The sequence below is a fragment of the Lemur catta genome, chromosome 23 (assembly GCF_020740605.2).
Source record: "Lemur catta isolate mLemCat1 chromosome 23, mLemCat1.pri, whole genome shotgun sequence".
Taxonomy (NCBI): Eukaryota; Metazoa; Chordata; class Mammalia; order Primates; family Lemuridae; genus Lemur; species Lemur catta.
The window spans coordinates 926,714-952,886 of NC_059150.1; the positions used below are offsets into that span (position 1 = coordinate 926,714).

General features: G+C 34.1%; 1 protein-coding gene across 3 annotated transcripts in view; it reads right to left on the reverse strand.

Moving 5' to 3' along the window:
• DENND1B (DENN domain containing 1B) overlaps positions 1 to 26,173 on the reverse strand; it is a 232,323-nt gene that overhangs the window by 99,946 nt on the left and 106,204 nt on the right. For all 3 annotated transcript variants that reach the window (XM_045536506.1, XM_045536504.1, XM_045536505.1), the window contains exons 4-5: positions 9,586 to 9,635; positions 7,505 to 7,624 (exon numbers count right to left, since the gene is read on the reverse strand). Coding sequence is in view for 2 of the 3 variants with exons in the window: in XM_045536504.1 (XP_045392460.1) it covers positions 7,505 to 7,624; positions 9,586 to 9,635 (170 nt within the window). In the remaining variant the exon portion in view is untranslated. The remainder of the gene's footprint in view (positions 1 to 7,504; positions 7,625 to 9,585; positions 9,636 to 26,173) is intronic.

A 26,173-nucleotide genomic window follows, 5' to 3' on the forward strand; every position in this document is an offset into this window, starting at 1 on the left:
AAATACATTATGACCAATTATTTTAAAACAAAGGAGAGATTAGTTAAAATTTAATTGTAAGATTATTTCCTTAATTTTCTGTAAAGACGTACAGCAAAAGACAGATGTGTATATAAAGTCATGAGTCCATTTTGTAGAAGAAGACTTCCCCCCATGCTTGTACTTCCACCATAGACCTGATAAAACTTTTACATTCCAAAGTCAAAGGTTAAATAAAGGAAAGGAAATGTTTTTTGTCAAATAGTCAGGTAACCACTAAAGTCTAAGCAATCAGCAGGAACCTAACTTATAGTAATCAAATAAAACTAAGGAAACTGCCTTTCCGTAGAAAAACGTCTAATGTCTAGAGGCTGTTTTTCTGTCTGGAAAATTGACACAAAATGTGTAAAATTGAAACATTCTGCTTCCAAGGGATTTGCCCAAAGGAAGAGTGTGAAAGCTCCGAGTTTGGTATGAGTTAAAGGGGGCAGGGGGAACTACAAAGGCCCCAAACATAAACCTGTCTTCCTTATTAGAGTATTTCATTTTGAACCCTTGGCGACAATTTTATAGTTGTAAAATTATGTTAATCAAATTAGGAAAAAGAGTTATTTCTTGCTTTTTGGCTAGCATATTAGAGAAATTCAAAATATAAATAATGGCATAAGTTAAATTAGTAATACTTCAGGATATTTTTGAAATCTTGTTAAAACTAGGATAGACATGTCACAGAAAGAACTAAAGCAGGTAACAGTGGCTCAAAATTATACATCAACTTTCACATTAAATAGGCTTAAAGTCTAATATTTCTAAAAAGTAAACAAAATGAATAGAAATCTAAGAAATATATTAACTTTCAAATATTTTAATGGAAAAAATCCAGGAAAAAAAAGAACATACGGTTTTTATAGCACTGTGTACAAAATTTCTCACTTAGATGTTTAAGGTAAATCTAAATTACAGTACTTTCAAATCTTACAATAGCATCATCCAGGAGTAAAGTAGCTTTAAAGTAATATATACAAATTTTCTAGCTTAGAACTCTATGGACTAGAGTAGTTTTTTTAAATAATGTATGTAAGTCACTTAGCAGAGCATTTGGCTATAGTAAACAAACAATAAATGATGCTGCAGTTTATTTATTGTCAATATTAGTATTATCATTAGCATCTTTAACCTAAAGGAGTCTCTGCTATTCAAGAAATTCAACGAACAAAGTTATTTTTTTGCCTGTCCTAGGGAAACTATTCTATCAATTTGTACTGCTTTACCTTACTTTATATTAAAATATCTAAAAATTCCATAAATATATGTCATTTTCAATATGACTACTCTTTTATAAAGACCTAAAATATTTTAAACTGATATCAACTCAATTATAAATATTTTTCTTTTAAATTTCCAAATCATTAAAACACAAATTCAAAAATCAGAGGATAACTCATAAATGAGGTTTTTCTGAAGAGATATTTCATCACAATAGAAAAAAATTAATATTTAGGATATTGTAAAAACAATAGCAGAAGTATCAATTAATGTCTACCCAAGAATTTTAATTGATTTGCTACTGAGAATGAATCCTGAATAAACCAAACCAGTATTATCTCACAATAGAATACCAACAAATGAAGTATGCTTCAAATAAATGCACTAATTTTGCACAAAAGACAGCTTCAAAGAAAAGGTATTAAATTTCTTAATATTTAAAAGTCATAATATATTTCAAGTGAAGATGTAAGTAACTGATTAAAAATAAGCTACATCAGAAGGAAAATACTTAATGCAAAATCTCAACTTATGAGGAAAGAAAAAAAGACAAATGAACAACTGACACATTAAGCATGTGCAAAAATTCTGGGCACTTATGGGGGATCATATGAAACCCGCTATAGACTTTTCACATTATAAATTACTTTAAAGGCATTTATTCATTTTATAAGCTGAGAATAAAGACTATAGTTAATCACATAGTTAGACGTCATATAGAAAAATTTATAAATGTACATTAGCAAGTCTTACAGAAATAAAACTAGAAATACCAAAATGTAAGCATCATGTGTCATAAGTGGCTTTTATTTTCTTTTTTAAAATTCTCTGATCTTCCAAATTTTCTATATAGCAAAATATATTACTTTTTTAATCAGAAAACATGGTTAAAGCATTTTGTAATATTTCTCAATAAATTTTAGCCCTATGAAGTATATGAATTAATTCTAAGACTAGGACATTCCTACAAAACTGAATGCAAACCTTCCTCTAAGGTTCTGGCCAGTAAATACTCAGAAAACCGGCACAGCTGAGCTTCTCTCATAGACCTATGGAAGCAGCACAGTCTGTTGTAAACAAAACTGGCCTCTAAATTAAGAGACCAGATTACCCCAAACAATTGTATGAATAGCTCATTAGACAATCTTACCTTCCTCCTTTCCACATTCACCCCCTCACAAAAAAAAAAAAAATTATTAGTTATTCTAAGTTTTGGTTTCATAGTGAAATAAAAAACTTTTTTCTACTATATCTTAAGGGTACAGTGAAATTAAATGAATGTTATTAGAAGGGGGGAAAAAAGATAGGAAATAAATTCCAGGTGTAATAGCATTTCTCCAACCATCTCACAAAGCATTTCCACAATATTGAACATTGTATATTGAAATTACAGAAAAATACCAACATCTGGCTGCATGATTGTGAATTCACCCCACTAGCAATATTTTTTTCTCTTCCAAAAGTCATTCTTCCACACTGTGATCCCAAATTTCAAGGGCACAGAATGAAACTGTCCTGTTCCCATTCTTAATTCTGCTATGCCACACACACACCATGATCAACTGCCTATGGAGTGCATCTGCTAAAACACACCAGAAAAACAATTTCCCATCCTGCAAACACACTACATGTTTTACCTGACAACATGTGATCTGGCTAAACTCCCACTAATTTTTCACGTCATAACTAAAGTTCCACATTTATAGTTTATTACCTATATAATGATAACATCTCAGAATTTTACGGCAGGGAAAAACTGACTGAAATAATTTTTGCTCATTGCAAAAAACAGATAAATGCTGAAGTGAATAAAGTTAAAAAACTGATGTTATATCTAGACTTTCTTATAAGTACATATAATCATACATTTATATATATTCATTACACATATTAGCTATTTCTTAAAATATATACATATTTTGTATACATATAACTTGTTCTTTACAAACATACTATAAATATTACTTTGAAAATTTTCATCATTTCACAAAAGATCATAAACATTTCTCCAAGTCAAGTTATATATGTATATATTTTTTTCCTAATAGCTAAATAGCATTCCACTGTATTATTCATTAATTTATTTATTCAAAAATTATCTATTAATTCTACTGGGAGTCGTTATGTGCCAGGCACTACTGTAGATAATGGGACTATACAAGTAAACAGACAAAAATCTCTGCCCCTGGGAAGGTCACGTTCTGGTGGGGAGTGAAGAGACTATGGCACAGAATAGAGATTGGGGAATGTACCGTAATATACTAACCAATTCCCACTGAGGGAAATTCACGCTGTCACCAATTCTTTTTAATTTATTTTTGTTATTTTTTTACATTGACAGATAAAATTGTATGTATTTATTGTGTACAACATACAGTATTTAACACATTGACTGCTACATTAGAAAAAAAATTATTTTTCTTGGGACACAGTGTTTTATTACGAAAATAAAATAAAAACTTTGAAAACAAAGTGATCCCTTCTAATTTATGGAAAATTTGTTATTTTTTATTGTTTTTTGTGTGTGAATTATATACAACTTGAAAAATAGTTCACACAGCTCCCAAGGTAAAGAGACATGTGAGTTACATGTTTCACAAGGCCCCAGGCACAAAACTAGCATGAGTTAAATACAACTCACATGGCAGTTAATGTGTTAAGTATTAATATACATACTGCAGAATGATTAAATCTAGCTCATTGACATTTTTTTGCTACTATAAACCATGTGGTAATAAATAACTTTGTTCACACTTTTCTGCACATTCTTGGGAATAATCTTGGGCTTTAAATTCCTAGAACTTAAAGATTCAATCAAGACTAGCCTCGGCAACATAGTGAAAGCACGTCTCTACAAAAAAAAAAAAAAAAAAAATTTAGCCAGGCATGGTGGTGCGCACGTATAGTCCCAGCTACTTGGGAGGCTGAGGCAGGAGGACGGCTTGAGCCCACAAGTTTGAGGCTGCAGTGAGCTATGATTGGACTACTGCACTCCAGCCTGGGTGACAGAACAAAACTGTCTTTAAAAAAAAAAAAAAAAGAGTATGAGATTTCAAAAATCTGGTAGATATTATTAAGTTTCCCTTCAAAGAGTTATGTCATTTTATAGTTCTACAAATAGTACATGAAGTATGTTTCCCCTCACACTTATTAAAAAAATATTTTCAATTCTGCCAATCTTAACGTGCTTGTTTCTTTTCCCTTCAGTTAGGCTGAACATCATTCACAGGTGCATATGGTGTTTACATTTCTTCGGTAAGTTCTTAGATGCTTTACTGATTTTCTGCCAGGTTCTTTTTCTTATTAATTTACAGGTGCTTATTATATATTATGGCTATTAACCATCTTTAGTGGTTATAAATATATTTCTACCAGTTTATTATTCGCATTTTACATTTCCTTATTTGTCACCAAACAAATGTTTTCATTATTATGTGCTTAAATACACCAATCTTTTCAGTTTCAGTATTCCATATTAGGCATATAAAGGCTCTCACCATGACGGTAATTTTTTTTCTTCTAGTACATTTGGAGATTTATCCTTCCTTTCAAACAAGTATAAAAGTTATATCTAAAATAGAGAAGGACCACCAAACCAGGTGGACAAGTCAAGACTAAAAACTCCATCATTCCTCTCACCAGAGCACTTACAGAGATTGGTCAGAATTATCTTCCAAGAGATACGATGATTATAGCTTACAAATAGATATTTGCCTATCACAGCAACTTTCTGAAAAAGATTCTGAATTTCATTATTTTGAATTCTTTGTTCACTATTAAAACTAGTTAGTTATATGATTGACTAGCTAATCTCTAATTTAGCTGTTCTCAAAGAACACCTCACTATGCTATCTTTCAGTACAAAGATTGAGATACACTGTTAAAATCTTAAAATGGCGGTATTTTTCTAATTTACCAGAAAAAAATAAGCTGGAGGATGGAATTTTCTCAATTTAAGGTTTTCCTCCATGATTTTTTTTTCATAAAGCTTAACATCACCTATTTCTTATCTACCAGAGTGGACTGTCAAATGACAAAAAATATATAAAAAATTATTTTAAATAAAAAAATAATAACCAATAATGCTTATTGTGAAAGATTCTCCTTATTGGTACACATGATTTTACTTTTGTTTTTTTATTACATTTTATAATAATCTCCATATTTTGTGCAGGTAAAATTATTCCTAATTCAAAGAGTACTGCAACATGCAGGTGTTCCTCCACATATACAAGTTTGAGAACCACACATACAAATAACTTGATTATTTTAATTGCTTTAAAATCTGTTTCCTAGAAATTAATGACAAGTATGTGGTGGGGATGGAGACTATATTAATCTTTAAGTCATTTAACATGTTCATATTTTATGTAAATATTTTGTAGTAACAATGGATTTCCTAAATTTAAACAGAAATTCCTAGGAATGTTAATTCTACAAGCACATTTATAGAAACTATTCTGAGCATGCAATAACTAGTTATTAATTATTAACAAGTTCAGTGTTTTCAAAATATAAGAGTTCAAAACAAAGAGAAATGTTCAGATTCTTTAAAGAGTATCAGGAAGTCAGTTTGGAGGCAGTGAGGTAAGCTATAAAATGCAGATTCAAATATTACAGAAAAATGTCTTCTAAAGTGAGTCAGCAAAAACAACTCTAGTCAGAGAGAGGGAATGAATCTGTGTGTGTACATGGAGAGAGAAGGGAACATGGGGGAAGAGAGAAGCATGTTCACAACTGATGACTCTAGGTGATGTTTATGTAAGAGTTCATTGTATTATCGAAACTTCACTGTAAATTTGAATTTTTTAATGAGTTTCAAAAATTCACAGGGCAAAATAAGAAGGCACATACAACGTTGGTCTTTCTATTAGGGCAGACCCATCTTGGGTAGAGGACAGGAAGTTACGCTCCCCTGTAAACTGTAGAGCTTTTGAACTCTGAGCATCGAACAATGATAAAAGGGAGCTCTCCTCACCCATTTTCCACACTGCCCTCCCCACCGCCACCCCGGCCCCACTGCCCAGCCAGCCCACTCCAATCAACCTGTAGTGTGAAGCATAACATTCTTTTGGATAAAGCACTGGTTTTAAGTACAATTGTTATCCAGATGAAAAAAGTTGTGCCTAAAGAGAGAATGGAGGTACATTCACATTCTATTACTTATAAAGCTGTTAACCATTTGCTTTTAAATAAAGATTGAAAAAAATTCTCTAGCTCTAAAAAAGGTTCTCAGTAAATTAATAACCTAATGCTCAATGAAAGATACAAATACAGCTAGATAGCCAATGAACAGAGACATCAATTTTATACCAAAGTGTTCTTTGCAATATGTTAATTCATAAAGGAAATGTCATTTCTTTTCCTATATGCATTTCTATAGAGTCTGGGTTGCTCAATATTCATATTACAATCTTATTCCCACAGACTGTACCTGGATTTCTGATTCATCAGGATGTGTTACAGGGACCTTTAGAAATCTTCCTTCTCAACAGCCAGCAGCCCAGACCCTAGGTCCACAGGCAGGAGACACTCTCTCAACTACCTACTGACTCAGCGCAGGTAAAGCGGACAGCTGGGGCAGCACAGCTACAGGACCTGTGGAATCCAGCCGGCTTAGGACACACCTGCTGTTAGTTCCACCCTACTGCTGCCAAGGGGGAGTGCAGGACCGGAATTACACATCCCCATTTCTCAAAAGGAATTACAAATAAGAATTTTATACAAAATTTCCTAAAATTTATAAGGTTAACAACATCTTCTAAAATATTCAAAACACTCAGTAGCCAAAGAAAAACCTCGAAATGCTTCTGCCCAGCGTCACCTGTTCACGACAACCTCTGCCTTAAAGCGGCAATTCACTCTCAGAAATCCAGATTCTGGTCTAGTGACAGACAAGGGCTCACATTAGTTTAACTGCTTTTTTGCATCCTATTTAATATGTCAAACTCATATGTTATTTGAGCCCATATCTTAATACTTAATTTTCAAAAATAAATTCACAGAAACTAATCTTTGAAAGAGGCAGTTCTTTCAAGAAAAATTCCACTGTTTTACTGATAAATCGTTAAACCTGATTCTGTACACAGAAAGTAAGGAAAATTATTTTTCAACTTACTTTGATTTAGAGAATACAAGAAAAAACAAAATTATAGGAGTATAGGGTTTTTTTTTCATTCCAAGCATAACAAAGTACAAATGAAAGACAGAGTAAATCTATTTTGCATCTTATTTTTTTTTTTTTACTACAAATACTCACCTAAGGATGCATAAACAAATTTTGCCTCCTGATGTGAGTCTGCAGAATCCAAATCTCTGTTTACTTTCAATGTCTGTCAGTACAAAGGTAAAGTGCTGTCCAACTTGATTTTGAGACACCCTAAAATTCAGAAGCATTTTGACACATTAAGCCTTATGTGATAATTTTCTTGAAGAAAAACAAAACCAATAATATATTTATATGTAGCATTAGTTTCATCTTTCCAATCAGTTGGTTCTTGAAACTAGAACTATGTTCTAAAACTGAGTGTATAATATATAAACTAAATCATGCATCAAAACCCCAAATAAGTTGTAATACCTTACAGATAAACCAATTCAGCATATGCTAATCCCCACCAGAAAATCAAAAGTAGTTTCCCATAAGCTTTCGTAAAAGTACTTATAAAATATTCCATAAATTATCAAAATACTATTACTAAAACTGTAGAAGAAAAAAGCTGGGCATGATGACTGAGTCCTTCTCCTCAACTCTAGCCTATTTCCCCAATTATTCTAAAATTGCTTAGATAACAAATCATGATGCTTTAGAATCTCATAGCAGCCACAACCAACTCTGTTTAATTGCTTCTCCTGTTGACATTCTCACCCAATAAAGTACTGCACAAAATACTACTGGTATTTTTTCTTAGCTTTCTCTTTTAGAGCTATCAATATATTGAGGAATATATTTCCAAGTACAAAACAAAAAATATAATTTCTACAAAAAAACCTTACTGGCTAAGCTGTAAAGAATCGTAGTTAATTTTGAGCTAAGGACCATACTACCATAATATGTGTAGTGCGATATAAGGGGCAATAGGAAACATTAGATTGAATATTTATTTCTATGTAAAATATATGAACATATTTCCTGGTCCTGCTATAATTTTGCCGTTAGATAACCATAACGGAACTTTTGCTCCCTTGCCCCAAAACAAAATATCCATGATACCTAAATTTTATTTTTGAAATAACCAGAGGAATTGTGAAAAAGGAAATAAATTACTACCAGTGTCAATAATACAAACTGTTTTGTTAGGAAATACTGAATTTCAAATGCTGAACATCTAACAAACACACTTTTAAGTGAACAGTTGTTCTTCTTAACTTTTATAAACTTAAAAAAAGAAAACTCTCTAGTAATTAATAGGCCCTCTAGTGCCCAAAGTTCATCATATTATTTTCTATCTTTTCTTCCTTTATTTTATTCTTACTATTAATTTGAAAATTACAACTTTTCTTTTGGATGGTGGTGGGCAAATGACTCCTTAGAAATGAGGTAAAACAAGGAGCATCATTCATCACAAATACTCATTAGTAGCAATCAGCCCATCATTCAAAAGGCTTTATCTTTAATACAGTAAAATTTTATAGTCTCACTAATCTTTACTTTGCAAAATACTTTCCTAAAATAAATTTTCTTCCAAAAATCCTTCATATCACACTCTTAAGAAAACTGATAATAGGGTGTGAAAATCACATGAAAAACAATAAATGATCTGTTATTATCCTCAAAGGGCTATATATTCTATGAAATTCCAATTGCATGCAAGTATTTCATTATTTGTTCAGTAAAATATAAATTTCAGGAGATTTTCAAAACTGCTTGGAGAGTTTCCCTGTAGCCTTCGGTAATATTGCACCATTTCTATAAAGCCATACTTGGGAGACAACTAGCCCTGAGTTTTACAACATCACACAGACGGTCTTTTTAGTTACGATGAAGTGAGACAGAAATCAAGATATATACATCCAATTTTAAAACACACAATTCTAAGGCTCTGATCAAGAACATATTAATATTTTTTTCTGCTAGTGCTTACAATTTGTAACTGAAGAATAAAGGGGAAAAAATAGAACCTATTGGCAATACTGTTTTAAGACTGCTAACTAGCCACAGCAAATATACAACGATTTAAAAGGCTTCTTCATTCCAAACATTAATTTTGAACACCTAGCTTTTGTTGTTAGAAGCAGTGAAGAAAAGGTACATTTCATTTTATAAGAAAGCACATGTAATCATTTTAAAGTGTGCACTAAGATAAGCTAAAATTATTTTAAATGATGATTATACTGTACCTTTTAACGTCAAAGGGGAAACAGAACTTTGGCACGCTCTGTAGTACTTCCTACAAATGTAAATTAAAAAAAAAAAGCAGCTTTAGAATATTTTCTTTAAAGATGCAGTTAAAACTTTTCTGAGACATTTTCTAGGGAAAAAAAAGTTTGTTTTGTTTTTTTTTCTTAAGAAAAATGGCACAGGTTCCTAGACTAAAATAATTGATTATTAAAAGGGAATTAAAGTTGGTGCTTTGGCAGATTGCACTGACAATGCCATGGTAGCCCCAGGAGGGAAAGGCCTGGCCTGAAGGGTATTAACACCCTTCACATCCCCGCTGGGATTCCCTTCAACAAGGCCATATGGATTTTACAAGAAGCACCGCACCATATGGGTAAGCTACGTCTGCTACTACTTGTACCACAGACTAGCCATGGGGACTTCTGACAGATCCTGGCTCAAAAATATAAATGTTGTTTCAATTAAAATGCAGGCAGAGAAAAGGGAATGAAGTTGGCAGCAGAATAAATTACTGAGAGGTATAACAACTCTACACGTCCCATGGTCAGACAGCTAAAAAAAAAAAAAAAAAAAAAACACAAAGAGGCTATACCTAAAAAAACATATTTACGTGTTTCAACTCTTGGCACTAAGTTTTACCGTAAGTAACATTCAAACAAATGTGTATCTAAAAAACAAGCCTTTAAATTAAAACATAGTTTATATTCTGTGCACTTTCATTTAAGAATTGCCTAATATGAAAAATCAATGTTTTAATTAAACAAAGAAAATAATCTGATTGATTTTGAAACCTTCAATTATTTTACAGTCATTATAAAATAATTTTTTAGATCTTTTGGAAATCATCTGCATTGACAATTATAACAAAGTGCAAAGAACTGTCAGCTACTTAGAAAAAAAAATAGAAAAAGTCTATTTTGTTATATTTGAAAAACAACTTAAAATTAACTCTGATTCAGAAGTTAAACTTTAAACTTGAAGACAACATCACACAAGGTCAAAGTCAGGTGATTTTATAAGACAAAGCAGAGATTCATGCAGATGTTTCCTATCGAAAAGAAAAAAGGGCAAATATCTTAATGCAGTAGTTATGCTACCTCCAAAAAGAAATACCTTATCTACCACCTCTTTGCCACTAAAATTCAGATCCAGAGAAATTATCAAGATCTGGATATTTAAACCCTATATATAAATATGGTATGGAGGATTTTAAAGTAGCATTTCTTGCAGTCTTTTGAAATGTAGACCACAATAGGTGTTCATTAAAAATAAAACATTGTAAAATTCCAATACCAATACCTAATAAAGCTTCCAGAGTCTTCAGTCACATAAGCAGAAAGAAAAGCATTGTATGAAGAAAACAATCTTCTGCTCTTAGAGTAGAGCATTCTGATTTGCTTATGAATGAACATGCACCTTTCAAAGTATGAGCACAGACTCCACGGTCAGAGAAAGCTAACTATTTTACTAATGACAATGTTTCATTTAAGGAAATTAAAAGTCCCTAAACTTGAAATAAGTTAAATTACTTAAACTGATAAACAGTTTATTACAAATGGGAGCAGTTCATTTTGATTTGACCATTGCTGAATCCTTATCTCGTGCTGCATAAAGTAAAGCCATTTGCGGTATTTACTATACATATGAACGCTATTCAGATATCCTCCTGCAAAACTGTCCACATAATTTCTGTTAATAAAAAATATATATTCAAAATTCAATGTCTGCCTCTATACCCAAATTACACACTTCACATCAATTTCCAGACTCAAATTAAGAAGAATGCTCCCGGTTTGCTGCTCCCTCTTCCACACCCCTCCCTTCTTCCACACGCAACACACACACACATACACACACACACACACACTCCCACACAACAGCCTCAGCTCGCTTCCCAACTGGCAGAAGCATCCCTCAGGGGACAAGTCTTTAAACCTCCACACTCTTTAAAATTCACCAGCCAGCAGGTCTATAGACTGGCATATAAACAGTATAGACAAAAAAATCCTCTCTCAGCTTATGTCGGTGACAAAGCAGCTCAGCAGTTGACTGTTCCTCCCCTGACAGCATAAGCTGGGTTTACACAGATCAATAGCTGGAAGTCCCACCTAGCTCCCAGGGCTCGGTTTTCTTCCTTAATTACAGGTGCTATTCAAACTGGAGTTTAAAAAGAAAAAAAGAGAGAGAGAGTCTGTTGAAGGGAGGAATAAAATGCATGCCAATAGCTTTTTTGGATCCTTACAATGATGGTATTAATTGAAAATTATACTCCTTCATTTATTGGAAAAGTGTTCATAAAGGCTGGTATTTCCATTACATAATGGTTTTGACAGGACACACGCATACAAAATTCTAGGTTAGCATCCACAGATTACATGAAAGTTTTAAGATAATACTCTCCAGAAGTTACTGATTTCCCCTTTTTCCACAGGCTTTGGCTTTTAAAGAAATTTACTTAGCCCAAAAAAACTATTTGGGTTTCAGAATCCTTCCAACTCTCCAAAATACTTTATTTTTATACACAAAGAACATATTGGCTAACACATGTTAAATGATAAAAACAGGAATAACAAAAAGAATGCAATGGAATACAAAGCTATGAATAGCAAAATACAAAGGGAAATAATACATATTTCTGTATTGCCCTAAAACGATACATCTACGATCATATTAATGACTGGAAATAAGGACTGATGAAAATTTATACATTGGCCCCACCCCCACTCCCTGGGGGTGGGGAGAAATTTATACACTGGGGTTTTTTGATTCTCTATCAGTGTATCATTAATAAGCATTACAATGAAATTGATCTAGTAAGAGAGAAGAGAGTAAACTGGTAGTGTTAGAGTGCTGTACTAACTCTTCATCCCATGAGTTACCATTTAAAACTATCTATTGATCAAGTAAAAGGGGAAGAAAGCATTTAAGAAAAAAATCTACTTTAAAATAACGCTGAAATATGTGAAGTTTACATCTTGATCAAAGTTCAATAACTACAAACGTCTTAGAATTTCTCTGAGAAAAATGTGAGATGAAATGAGGTATGTCCTTGTTGATATCAATTGTTTTTCTTCCTTCTCAACTACTTCTCAACTACCCTCCACTGAAATACTGGTGTTCCCTCAAGTTCCACAGTTTTCTTTCTTCCCTACTTGAGGTACATCTGCCTTCAATCTCATCGACACCCAGGGTGTCAACTACAACTACTGAATCTCTTGGCCTTGCGGTTTAGACATTTCTGTAAACTCCAGGATGATATTAATTACTTTGTAGTATGACTTCCTGGGTGTTCCCAGACACTCAAATCCAGAATGTACCACACTGAAGCTAGCTCCTTTAGCTGTGGTCCTTATCATCTCAAATGGCAAACCCTTCTCCCCAGTTACCCAAACCAAAAACATGGTCGTCATCTAGATCCCCTTCTCCTGACTCCTGTATAAAATCAATCGTTTACCAAGTCCTTTAATTCAATTTTGTATCATGCTCCAGAAGTTAATGGGAGAGTAGAAAGGATTAGAAGGAAGATGACAAGATAGAAGAATCACCTGGGAGATTTTCTCAAAACAAATTTGATTGCCTAAATTCATAAGGGTCCTGAGTCTTTAACTTCAGTTTGAATAGCATCTATAATTAAGGAATAAGACTAACTGTATCAGTTAGGGGTGCTTTATATAAATAACAAATAGTTATACTCTCACAGCAAGAAGTGACAAGGCAGACTTGTTCAGGGACTGTTTCATTAACATCCTCCTTAAGGACTCAAGAGCCTTCTCTCAACTGGGCGAGGTGGCTCCTGCCTGTAATCCTAGCACTCTGGGAGGCCGAGGCAGGAGGATCACTTGAGCTCAGGAGTTTGAGACCAGCCTGAGCAAGAGCGAGACCCCGTCTCTACTAAAAATAGAAAAATTAGCTGGGCTTGGTGGTGCCTGTAGTCCCAGCTCCTCGGGAGGCTGAGGGAGGAGGATCACTTGAGCCCAGGAGTTTGGGGTTACTGTGAGCCACAATGACGCCACTGCACTCTAGCCAGGGCAACAGAGTGAAATGTCTCAATGGAAAAAAAAAAAACAAAACGAAATTGAACCTCACTCCATCCCCCTTCATAAAAATAAAAATTATTAAAAAAATAACAGCACTCTTCTTCTGCTCTACTTGCTGAGTGTTGGCTTTGTCCTTGGGTCACCTTTACTCACTAAATGGGCACTAAATGAGCTTCCGGAGGTCAGCATATTCCATGAAGATACAGCAACGTCCAGTGAAAGAAGCATCTCCTTCTGTGACTCTTCTTACCAGTGAGGAAACCTTTCCCAGCAGCCCAGCCCCTGACTTTCCCATTATGTCTGATCAGCCACAGGGTGACAAACCACTCCTCATCACTGGCAAAGGAAACAGTTTGCTATGCTCAGCTTAGCCCCAGACTAGAGGAATACTCAGAATTCAGACTCATTCACTTTCCAATAACCATGGCTCATGCAATTATAAAACAGCTTGAGTAGGCTGGTCCAATGGCAGTGGGTTACCAGAACTTATTAACATTAGTGCCACTAAAGTTGGTATACAATCCCCCACTGCTAAATTTGACTGGCTTTAAGAAAAAAGTATAAAAAAAGAAGAAAGAAAGAAAAGGCTTAAGTATTAGTACTATATTTTAAGAATTTTCACAATATTAATCCGATAATAAATTTATTATATAGTTCTCAAGAAAAATATAATACTATATAAAGATAGTTTTCAAATATTCATAATTTTATTCATATAAATAATACTTTCTGAATCATTTGCAACAACTAAGGGACTACCTGTCAATTTTAATCTAATTTTACAAAGGCTATGGGTTTCTAAAAAGATAATTACTTCATTTTTAATAGTATCTCCTGAAATAAATAAGAATTAATACAATGTATTCATTCAATCTACTTGTGCTTTATACACAAGGGAGTAATAAACTTTTTTTTCTTAAAAGAAACACTGACGGAGCCAACTGAGCCATGAGCAGGGTGCAAAGCACAGAACTAAGACTCCCAAACTGTGCACCGAGATGCTCCAAGGAACCAGAGCAAACTCGCAGAGACACTGCCAAATATTTTAAATTTTCAAAGGAAACACAGCTACATTAACAGTTTCATTACATCAAGATACATTTTATTAAAGGGGGAATTACATTTATATGACAAATCACAGAGACAGCCTCTCTAAATATTATATTCTTGCTCTTTCTAAGCAGTGTTTACAACTTAGAAAATCTGTTTTAAACTTAAGCCGGATACGGTGGCATGCACCTGTAGTCCCAGCTACTCAGAAGGCTGAGGAGGGAGAATTGCTTCAGCCCAGGAGTTCAAGCCCAGCCTAAGCAACATAGTGAGACCCTGTCTCCAAAAAAAATAAATTAATTAATTAAATTAAAATTAAATTAAAATTAAAAAATAAAATAAAAATCTTAAACTTACAGCCAAGAGGTAACTGTCAGGATAAATGAGCCCAATGTAGGAATTTTCTTTTGGATTTTACTTTTACATATTGTTTCAGTTAGAAACAAATTTCTTTTACCCCTCCCTCCTTAAATTAGGGAAAACACTGTAAGTCTGTGACTTCTACATACAACTGTTTAGACTGTTAACTCTGATCAAGTTATTTTCCACTATCAAAAATTTAAAATAGGCCGGGCGCGGTGGCTCACGCCTGTAATCCTAGCACTTGGGAGGCCGAGGCAGGTGGATCGCTTGAGCTCAGGAGTTCGAGACCAGCCTGAGCAAGAGCAAGACCCCGTCTCTACTAAAAATAGAAAGAAATTATATGGACAACTAAAATATATAGAGAGAACAAAATGAGCCGGGCATGGTGTCGCATGCCTGTAGTCCCAGCTGCTCGGGAGGCTGAGGCAGGAGGATCGCTTGAGCCCAGGAGTTTGAGGTTGCTGTGAGCTAGGCTGACGCCATGGCACTCACTCTAGCCCGGGCAACAAAACAACACTCTGTCTCAAAAAAAAAAAAAATTTAAAATAAAGTTTTACTATTAGAAGATTTAAATAACTACCATGAAGCAAGTACTTTCTCATATAAAAAGAATTGTACTGTGAAATATACATTTCAAAAATTTGGGTTCTATGTATTTCAGTCTTAGGCCAGTAACAAGACCTCTGCAGTCTACAAATCACTTTGGTCTGATCAAACATCAGTGAGAAAGCCTCCACTGCAGGCCGTGCGGAGTGACATTACCAAAAAAAAAAAAAAAATCTGCAGGTTCTATATCCACAGGCAACCAACTGTGGATTGGAAATATTTGGGGGAAAAAAAAAACAAAAAAATATAAATACACCAATACAACACAACAATTATTTACATAGCATTTTTACATGTTGTTAGGTATTATAGGAACCACCCCCCACATAGATACCAAGGTACAACTAACATTCATTTATGTGTATGTATATATACACATACACACACAAAATACACAACAAATACATAATGCTTATTTACATTATATATTTGTTATATATTTATATGTCATATGCATTTACAACAAATAGGTGGTGGTCTTGGCAAGTAAATGGCATAATACATTTATTTACTCTCATTAATTTAAGATAAAAACAAACCATTTAAAAAGCATAAAAATGTATATATAAGCAAATGAGTTTTGAGAGGTTTTTTTTTTTCAAAAATTCTATCACAAACTGCATTCAAATTTTTATCCTTAGGTTAACACTAGTTTTTAAGCAAGGATTTAAACAGAAATTAACCAACTCTATCTAAGAAAAAAGCCATGTAGGAAGACGTCCTTTCTTTTTCCCTAATAACCACATAACCTCCCATTCTCTCGAGACTAAGATCTACTCTTGCCTCACTCACTCCTATTTTAACAGGTAACATGTTTTTAGATCAAAGGAAATATGTACTAAAACACTGCCCATAATATTTATTTACATTTGTTTGTACTGATGTATTTAAAAATGAATATCAATCATTTAAATCAAGATACAGCAGAATTAAGATAAGCAGGAAAACGTTTCAAGTTTTAGAAAGAAACAGATTTTACATCACTCCATTGATCAGCTACCATGTTTTCAACCCACTGCTATATACTGTGGAGAATAAACAAGACCTGATTTCTGATTTTCAGAACTAGAAAGAATTAACATTAGATCATTAGGAAACAGATGTATGCAACCCCATAAATATGTACAATTAGTATGTGTTTTATTAAAAATAAAACCAAATAAATAAAATTACATTATTAGAGAAAAAAAGACAAAAGGCCAGGCACGGTGGCTCACACCTATAATCCCAGCACTCTGGGAGGCCAGGGCAAGGCAGGAGAACTGCTTGAGGCCAGGAGTTCAAGACCAACCTGAGCAAGAGCGAGACCTTGTCTCTATTAAAAACAGAAATAAATTATCTGGACAACTAAAAATATATAGAAAAAATTAGCCGGGCATGGTGGTGCATGCCTGTAGTCCCAGCTACTCGGGAGGCTGAGGCAGGATTGCCTGAGTCCAGGAGTTTGAGGTTGCTGTGAGCTGGGCTTACGCCACGGCACTCACTCTAGCCCGGGCAACAGAGTGACACTCGTCTCAAAATAAATAAATAAATACATATATATATATATATATATATATATATATATATATATATATCAGCTTGGACAATAAATCACATGGTCACTGTACCTAAGAGAAACAGAGAAGTTCTGAAAGGTTTAAAGCAAGGGAGGGACATGATTGGACTCAATTTTGGCAAGATCACTCTGGGTATAGTGTGTAGAATGGATTAAAAAGGGGCAAGACTGAAAGCTGGGAGATCACATAGAAGGTTCCGATTAATGCCAACCAGTGAGGTGAATGGCGTCACCCTGAAGTAACACAGCTGCAGCAGGAATGCAGAGGTAAGTACAAAATTAAGATATATATATATATGACTATCACAGTACAATTCACAATTGCAAAGATATGGAATCAACCTACGTGTCCATCAACTGATGAGTGGATAAAGAAAATGTCATCTATCTATATACCACGGAGTACTACTCAGCCATAAAAAGGAATGAAATAATGTCATTTGCAGCAACTTGGATGGAACTGGAGACCATCATCCTACGTAAGGTATCTGAAGACTGGAAAAACAAAAACTAAATGTTCTCACTAATACGGCGGCAGCTAAATGATCGGTACAAAGAGGTGTAAATGAAAAGACGCTGGAAACCAAGCAGGGGAGAAGGTGGGAGGGGTAAGGGACAAAAACTTACCTATTGGTTATAATGAACACTATTCTGGTGACAGACACACTAAAACCCTAGTTTCAGTATTATAGAACTGACCCATGTAACAAAAACACACATGTAACAAAAACTTCCGTAGTATTTTGGGAAAAAAATAAAGATCTATATAGCAATATAATTAATAAGTATCAGAAAATTTAACAGCTTCACCATTTACCTAATTTTCTAAGCTAGAAATTTCAGTCATCCTTTACTCTTCTCTTTCTTAAAGTTCTCTTCATAGATACAGGTCAATAGATGAATGGATAAAGAAAATCTGTTATAAACATACAACGGAATATCATTTGGCCTTTAAAAAGAAGGAAATCCTGCCGTATGTGACAATGGGAATGCGTCCTGAGGACACTATGATACGTGAAACAAGGCAGTCTCAGACAAACACTGCATGATTCCACTTACGTACCTACAAGAGCGGAACTCCCAGAAGCAGAGAGTAGCACGGTGGTTGCCAGGGCCTGGGGGAGGGACAGGAGGAGCTGCTGTTCGACAGGCATAAAGCTCAGTCATGCAAGAAAGTTAGAGATCTGCTGTACAATGTTGCGTTTACAGTTAATACTGTACCGTACACTTAGAAATTTGTTAAGAGGATAGATCTCAGGTATCTGCTCCTTCACAATTAAAAAAAAAAGACAAAAGATCTCAAATTCATTCCCTTTCACACTTTCTTTTTGACCTTTCCCCAGTTCAGGCTCTCAACAGTTCTCTTCAACAACTACCATGGCCTTCTAACTGGTCTCCATGTCTCAAGCTCCTTTTCTCCTCTCCAAAGCAACGTACCTAAGGTTACCTTCCTAAAATATAGACGTGATTTGGACACCCCCTTACTGTATACCATTTATGGTTATTCTCTATAGGCTGATGGCAAAGAACATAGCACAGTACGTAAAGCTCTTCATAATCTGGCCCAACTACCCCGACAGCCTCAACATGGAGCTCCATGCACCCCACATCACATCAGTGGTTACTTGAACAAGCTCTTGTGCTTAATTTCCTATTTTGTTACTTCTTCCATACCATAAGGCTCTTAATTTGCAGTTATTTGACGTTACTTTTCCTCATTCATGTTCCACATCCTGTAAATAATCAAGGCACAATTTTTTCCTGTTTTAACTTCATGGACAATATAAAAATTTCAGACTATTGCAATTTGCAATACAAAACATATTACATGATCCCAGCTAGCTAGATCTAAAGGAGGCAGTTAGATATACTGTCCACCTCTTACAAGCCAAAATAGTTATAAGGCCACAGAGTATGGTTACCAAATTACATTTCTCATTATGGATTTAAAGATATAGGCTGGCGTTTATAAAAACAAATGTTCTCTGAGATTCTTCTCTCTCCCTAAAAACCATGGTAAGTTCATTTACACTGGTAAATTCCACATCATCATCCTCTTTTAAACTCCAGTCAGAGGTTTCCTACTACTCAGAGCAGACATTCCTACTTGAATACCTGTCATATCCGGAACTGAAAACATCCTCCCTCAAATTATGATCCTCCTCCCAAATGCCTTATTTTTATACTTTCATGCTAACTTTCTCCTAGTCTAAATTTTTCTGTACTTTAGAATCAGGGAACAACCTTTCTTTTTATTAGCACATCAGAAACTACTTAAAACCACATGGACCCTGTGTCTGCATTTAACAAGAATGACCACTAGACTGCATTGTTGTCTTATCCGGTCAGACAGGCGAAGGATAAAGCTCTGTGTTACCAATTAGCACTAACTCACCAAGATAAGCTGCAATAGTATCACTAATCTAGAAAAATACATATGGATAAACATGTATCTGTGTATTTGAATAATTAAGTTATAAAAGTAACAGAAAATAACTCATATTTTACATAAAATATTCACCATCACTATTACTTAAAATACTTAAATATAACCACCATGAAGTTAAATTTTTGAAAGTAAGTCTATTTTAAAAAGGCCAAATATTAGGCAAATACTATACACTTAAAACATTTCTATGAAATATCATACCTAACATCACATCTTTAAGATTTAAACATCTAACATATGCAAAGTCTATTATTAAAATGCACATAATTTATCTGAATCAAAATACAAATATATCTAATAAGTAATACTATTCATCTGGACTCTTTTAGCTCTCTCTTAATATACAAATGCATTCCTTTTCTCCAAAACACAGCAGCTGGGAATGAAAGAAAAGATTTCAAATGATCATTTTCTCATCATATTCCACCATCTTTTCATCAGTTTGTCCCAGCTTTTCTTTGAGCCCCATTCTTTCACAAGAGGTCTCTTTTTAGATCAATCCATATTTCCATAATCCACACTGCTGTTTCCTCCTCTTCTCCCCAGGGTGGACTAACCCCCACACCCAGAACTATGGCTTACAACTGTCATTAAGCCTTATAACAATAACAAGATAACAAAAGAACGGGTGGGGATGAGGCTCGCTGGTACCATATGTTGATCAAGTTCAATATTTTCAGCTAATACGTAATATTTTTTAAACTTAAAAATTTTAATAGTGAAGTGCCTTCATATCCACTTCTCCCCAATTGTACTTCAGGCTTAAATTTTAAACATTAATGAGCAACCTGGCAATTCTTCCTTTAAAGCGCTTATCTATTAATAATGTATGAAAGGGGGAGGGAAAAACAGAAATCACCAAACAGAAAGGTGAGGTGGCAATCCATGGATAGGTGTTCATTTTGCACCCACAAGCCCTACCTATTCCTTTAAAAAAAATCTCTAAAAGTCATTTTTTAAACAGTATGCAGTTAAAGTACACAAAATTATTTCAAAGTAATATATTCCATGTGACTTAATAATGAATTTATGCCAATTTTGAAAAGACTTTATCTTCTACCAAGTAACATTTTAAAATGTTACCATTTCCATCCTTTGTTTCATAGTTAAGTAATTTTAACTTCTTTCTAATCTAAGGATAAAGAAAACTTTGAAATGTAAAGTTTTGAACTGGCAGTGACTTAGATGTCATCATATACTTTTTTTCCTCATAATTTTGGAAGAATTGCTTCTAATTTGTCACCTTGCAAAAAATGATTTCTCCACTGTTTCTCTCAAAGACTCAGAACCCTTTATAGTACCAAATTCCAATTTTACTTTTGCCAAATGTTTACTGCTAAATAAAGAATAAGCTTTTGTGAAAACACATTTCTTTCAATCTGCATCATCTATTATTATTTAATTTCTACAGGCTGCTAAGTAATTAAAGACATTCCAGGTTTGGCCTGAATCATCTATTAGTTAAAACATAATATTTTCACTGCCATAAAAATACATATAAAAACCTCACCTCTAAGAACACATTAAAGTAAAATCTTTTCACCCTTCAACAGAAAATGAAGTTCATTATATAGGGGTTTTCAAATATAATTTTATTACCTAAAATGTATGCAGAAATATTCTTTTCAATAGGAGTTTGCTAGATCACACAGTTCTGTTGTCCAGCAAATACCTCGGCTATAAAGCAAAATTTCTAAAGTAACTATGTTTTTCCAAATTAGTTTCCCTGTTTGCAGTAAAATTTTAAAATTAACAGTAGAAAATATAAAAAATGCATGCAGGTAAAATAAAAATATGATCATGTTTTGCCTTGAGATTCCTAACACTGTACCTGCAAAAGAAAAAAATCTATTAATAGTCTACATAAAGATGGACAGAAAGATATAATTATGATGACGATCTTAGATGTATTTTCACATACTTTCCCATAATCTTGTCCCTTACAGTGTTTCAGTCTGACTCTTCTTTTTAGTCATAAGAATACACCAGATAACAAGAAACAATTGATATTTTAGGGTAAGTAAAATAGATCACTGATAAAATTTTTGCAATATGAAACAAAAGAAATAATGATATAATTATAATTCTCTTATATTTGCCTATCATCTCTCTTTACAAAATTGTATTTCGTTAGAAAATAAGAAATCAATTTACCTCAGAAATGTGTGTTCATATATAATATATATACTCATGGGGGTAGTGAGGTAAAAATTTACTGTCACACATGAAAAAATTGTTCAAGACATTTCATTTTTTCCATTTAGAAAAACAATAGCTAATATAGAAGGCAATTAAATTCTTTTTTTCTGTGTCTGATGTAATCAATTGGTAGTTAAAAAGGACAGAATAAAGCCCAAACAAGGAAAAAAAATCCAGTCTTTTAGAAATCCACAATCATTCAAATATTTTGAAAGTATTAGAATTTAATAAATTATTTCTGAATAATGTAAATCTTCCACATGACTGATGCAAGAAGCAAAATTATAAGATGCCCAGGTATCAATGTACTTCAATTTCCAATCATGAAAAACTTTAATCATTCTCATCAAATCCCTTTTAAATTAATAAAGAAAAAAATGTTTTTTAAAAATATGAATGTGTAAACATTTTTTAAATTAAAAAAAGGCATTCTTTCTAAACCACGCAGACCAACCATTAGACACTGCTGAACATAAAAAGAAAATTGTGAACAGTGCTGAGAGCATTTTGGGTTCAGTATCAGCTAACTAAATGGCTGTCTGCAGTTATAAAAGGCCTATAAAAATACAGCTGATGGGTAAAATTAAAAATGCTGAGCTATTACAGTATGATACATAATTTTTTACTACTATTCACTCTTAGAATTGCAGTTCAAGCTGTTTCCAGATAATTTCTACCAAGATTTGCTTAATAGAATTATTATTGTTGGCATTAAAAATAATCATGTGACATACGCACTTTTCTAAAGCATTTCTAAATGCATTTTTATCACCCAGCATGAGCACATACTAGGTTGCCGATATATATTAAAATTTATTCATTTATTTTTTTTTACCTTATACAGAAATGAGGGGTGGGAGAACAACACTCAAGTCAGGTACTTGCCATGAACAGTCAGTCAGGGACTCACTAAACCTTCATGAGGCCCAGCCCCTCTGCTAAGCCACTTCTTTCCATTCATGCTTTGATGAATCCCTAATTGTATGTGTCTAACACCAGTTTTAAATCTTTCTAAATCTAAGGTGGCCCACCAATCTTAAATCCACCCCTCTTAGTACATTACCTTTCCTCCTATTTTTCCAAGAAAATTAAGATAACTCATCATGAGTTTAATTCAACTTCCTACGACCTATGACTCATTCAATTAGCTACGCGAAAGCCATTTATTCAGATCTTTCCACATGCCAGCCACTCTACTAGACGTGGAGACTGAAAAATGAGAAGATTCTGTCTCTTTTCCTTCAAGAAACATTCATGCAGCAAAAAAGAAAAAAAAAAAAGGAACTATAACAACAGAATGCAGAGGTGTCTATAAGAGGCTACGGGAAGTACAGAGAAGTTGCCTTGGAGGCTCAGGAAAACCTTCAAAGAAGAATTAATTTTCAAACTGAGATTTAAGAACAGGATCTGTATCGCTCTGCACTCACAAAAATTGATTCAAGAAAGATAACAGGCTTCAACCTAAGACATGAAACCGTAAGAATTCTAGAAGAAAATGTTGGAAAAACTATTCTAGATATTGGCCTACACAAAGAATTTATAAAGAAGACCACAAGGGCAATCACACCAACAAAAAAAATAAATAAATGGGACTTGACTAAAGTTAAAAGGCTTTTGCACAGCCAAGGAAACAATCAACAGAGTAAACAGACAACCTACAGAATGGAAGAAAATATACGCATGCTACACATCCGATAAAGGGCTAATAAGCAGAATCTACAAATAACTCAAGCAAATCAGAAAGAAAAAAAGTAAACAACCCCATTAAAAGGGGGCAAAGGCCGGGTGCTGCAGTGGCTCACCGCCTGTAATCCTAGCACTCTGGGAGGCCGAGGTGGGTGGGATCGTTTGAGCTCAGGAGTTCGAGACCAGCCTGACCAGAGCGACACCCCGTCTCTACTAAAAATAGAAAGAAATTAGCCGGACAACTAAAAATATATAGAAAAAATTAGCCGGGCATGGTGGTGCATGCCTGTAGTCCCAGATACTCAGGAGGCTGAGGCAGCAGGATTGCAATGAGCCCAGGAGTTTGAGGTTGCTGTGAGTTAGGTTGACACCAGGGCACTCTACCCTGGGTGACAGAGTGAGACTGTCTCAAAACAAAAAAGGGGCGGGGGAAGCGCAAAAGATATGAACAGAAACTTTTCAGAAGAAGACTAATGGCCAATAAACATATGAAAAAATGCTCAGTATCACTAATCATCAGAGAAATGCAAATCAAAACCACAATGAGATATCACCTAACCCCAGGGAGGATGACTTTTGCCAAAAAGTCCCAAAACAATAGATGCTGACGTGGAGAGAAAGGAAGACTTCTATACTGTTGGTGGGACTGCAAACTTGTGCAACTTCTATGGAAAACAGTACGGAGATTCCTCAGAGAACTAAAAGGAGAACTACCATTTGATCCAGCAATCCCACGACTGGGTATTTACATGAAGGAAAAACAGTCATTTTATCAAAAAGACACTTGCACTAGAATGTTTGTTGCAGCACAGTTCACAATCGCAAGGATGTGGAACCAACCCAAGTGCCCATCAATACATGAGTAGATTAATAAAATGTGGTATATGCATACCATGGAGTACTGCTCAGTCATAAAAGAAAAATGAATTATTACTTCTTGCACCAATCTGGATGGAACTGGAGACCCGTCTCCTAAAAGTATCATGAAAATGGAAAACAAACAACGCATGTACTCACTATTAAATTGGAACTAACCAACCAGCACTCATGTGCACAGGTGGAAGTACAACCGAATGGAAATCACACAGGTGGGAGAGGCACGGAGAGGATGGCTGAAATCACACCTAACAGATACAATGTACACCATCTGGGTGATGGGCACACTTATAACTTTGACTCAAGCAGTATAGAAGCAGTCCATGTAACCAAAACACCTATGTCTTCCATAATATTCTGAAATAAAAAATACTACTAAAACTAGAAAATTTTTATAAAAATTTAAAAAGTCAAAAAAAAAGTAAACTAGACCACACGAAATAAGAAACAAAATGGAAAAGGGAAGTAAAAACAGAAATGCCACAAAAGAAGAAACAAGACCTAAGAAAAGACAGGGATAGTGTGTGAAGGAAGTTTGACCACGCCCTTCCATCTGCTGAATGCGGACCCCGGCGCTTCCCACAGACCCCAACTTCTCCGGCAAATCCCGTAAAGTAGCTATCATGTCACTCATAGCAGGGGATACTTTTCTGATGGCAAAAACCACATAACTGACAGGGTTGGGATTCAAACTCAAATCTGTATCATGAAAGAAATCATGTAAGTCTTCAATTAAATGCAATAAATAACATTCTAAAAGTCTCTAGTTATCGATCTACCTCAACTTCAAATCGTGAAATAATTTCATCCTTCTTTCCAATACAATAGAGTATCACGTTCACTTACCTTACTTTATATGGTTGACTTTTAAAGAAATATGTATGTAAATGAAATATTCCTAAAAGTCCTATAAAATAAGGAAATTGAACTTCTAATATTTCAAATGAGCTAGATTTGCAAAGATCTTTTTCAAATATAAACATATAGTAAATAATGCTTAAAGAATTCATATTAAGGTAAATGTTCAATAAACTCATCAAGTATTATAATTGTTTGATAAAAATAACTGTGTCTTCTCTTATTTAGCAATGTTAAGGATAGTACAAGCATATATTTTATCCTACTTGGGTTTGTTTTTCCCCAAATTTTTATAGGCTACTGAACAAATAAGCTAACATGACATTTGTTTTAGGTTATCGAAAATGTAAATCTCTATTCAACTAAACTTAATCATTATTCTGGTAAATTTTATGTCAATAATTATATTTTGTAGTATATCTGCTTGAATGTAATTTCCAAAATCTTTAGGTAACCAAAATGTTGAACTGATATTAAATTGACTTAGTTAATGGATAATTCCTAAAATAGAATGCTAAAGCACTGATTACTCAACATAATTTAACTCCGTGTACTTTTTCTTATTTTTGTATGCTATAAAATAATGGGTTAATTTTTCCTATGTTACAAAGATGTAAAAGATAAATGCAGCTGTGGAAGGGTTGTATTATCAGCGTTCACGAGCTCTGCTTAAAATGCTTGTTCATGACTGAAAGTTCTCAATCATCTATTCTTCAGGTGGTGGTGGCGTGTTTTTTCCCTATCAACTCTTGGTTACTTAGGTTAAAAGTTATAATTACTTTGTGTGTTTAAACACTACACCAGACAGGACACTGGTACTTTGAGACGGGAGTCTGCCAACCTCCTCACATCTGCCAGCAAACTAGTAAACTTCTCTTTCCTCTCCTCAAACCACTTGTCCTCAT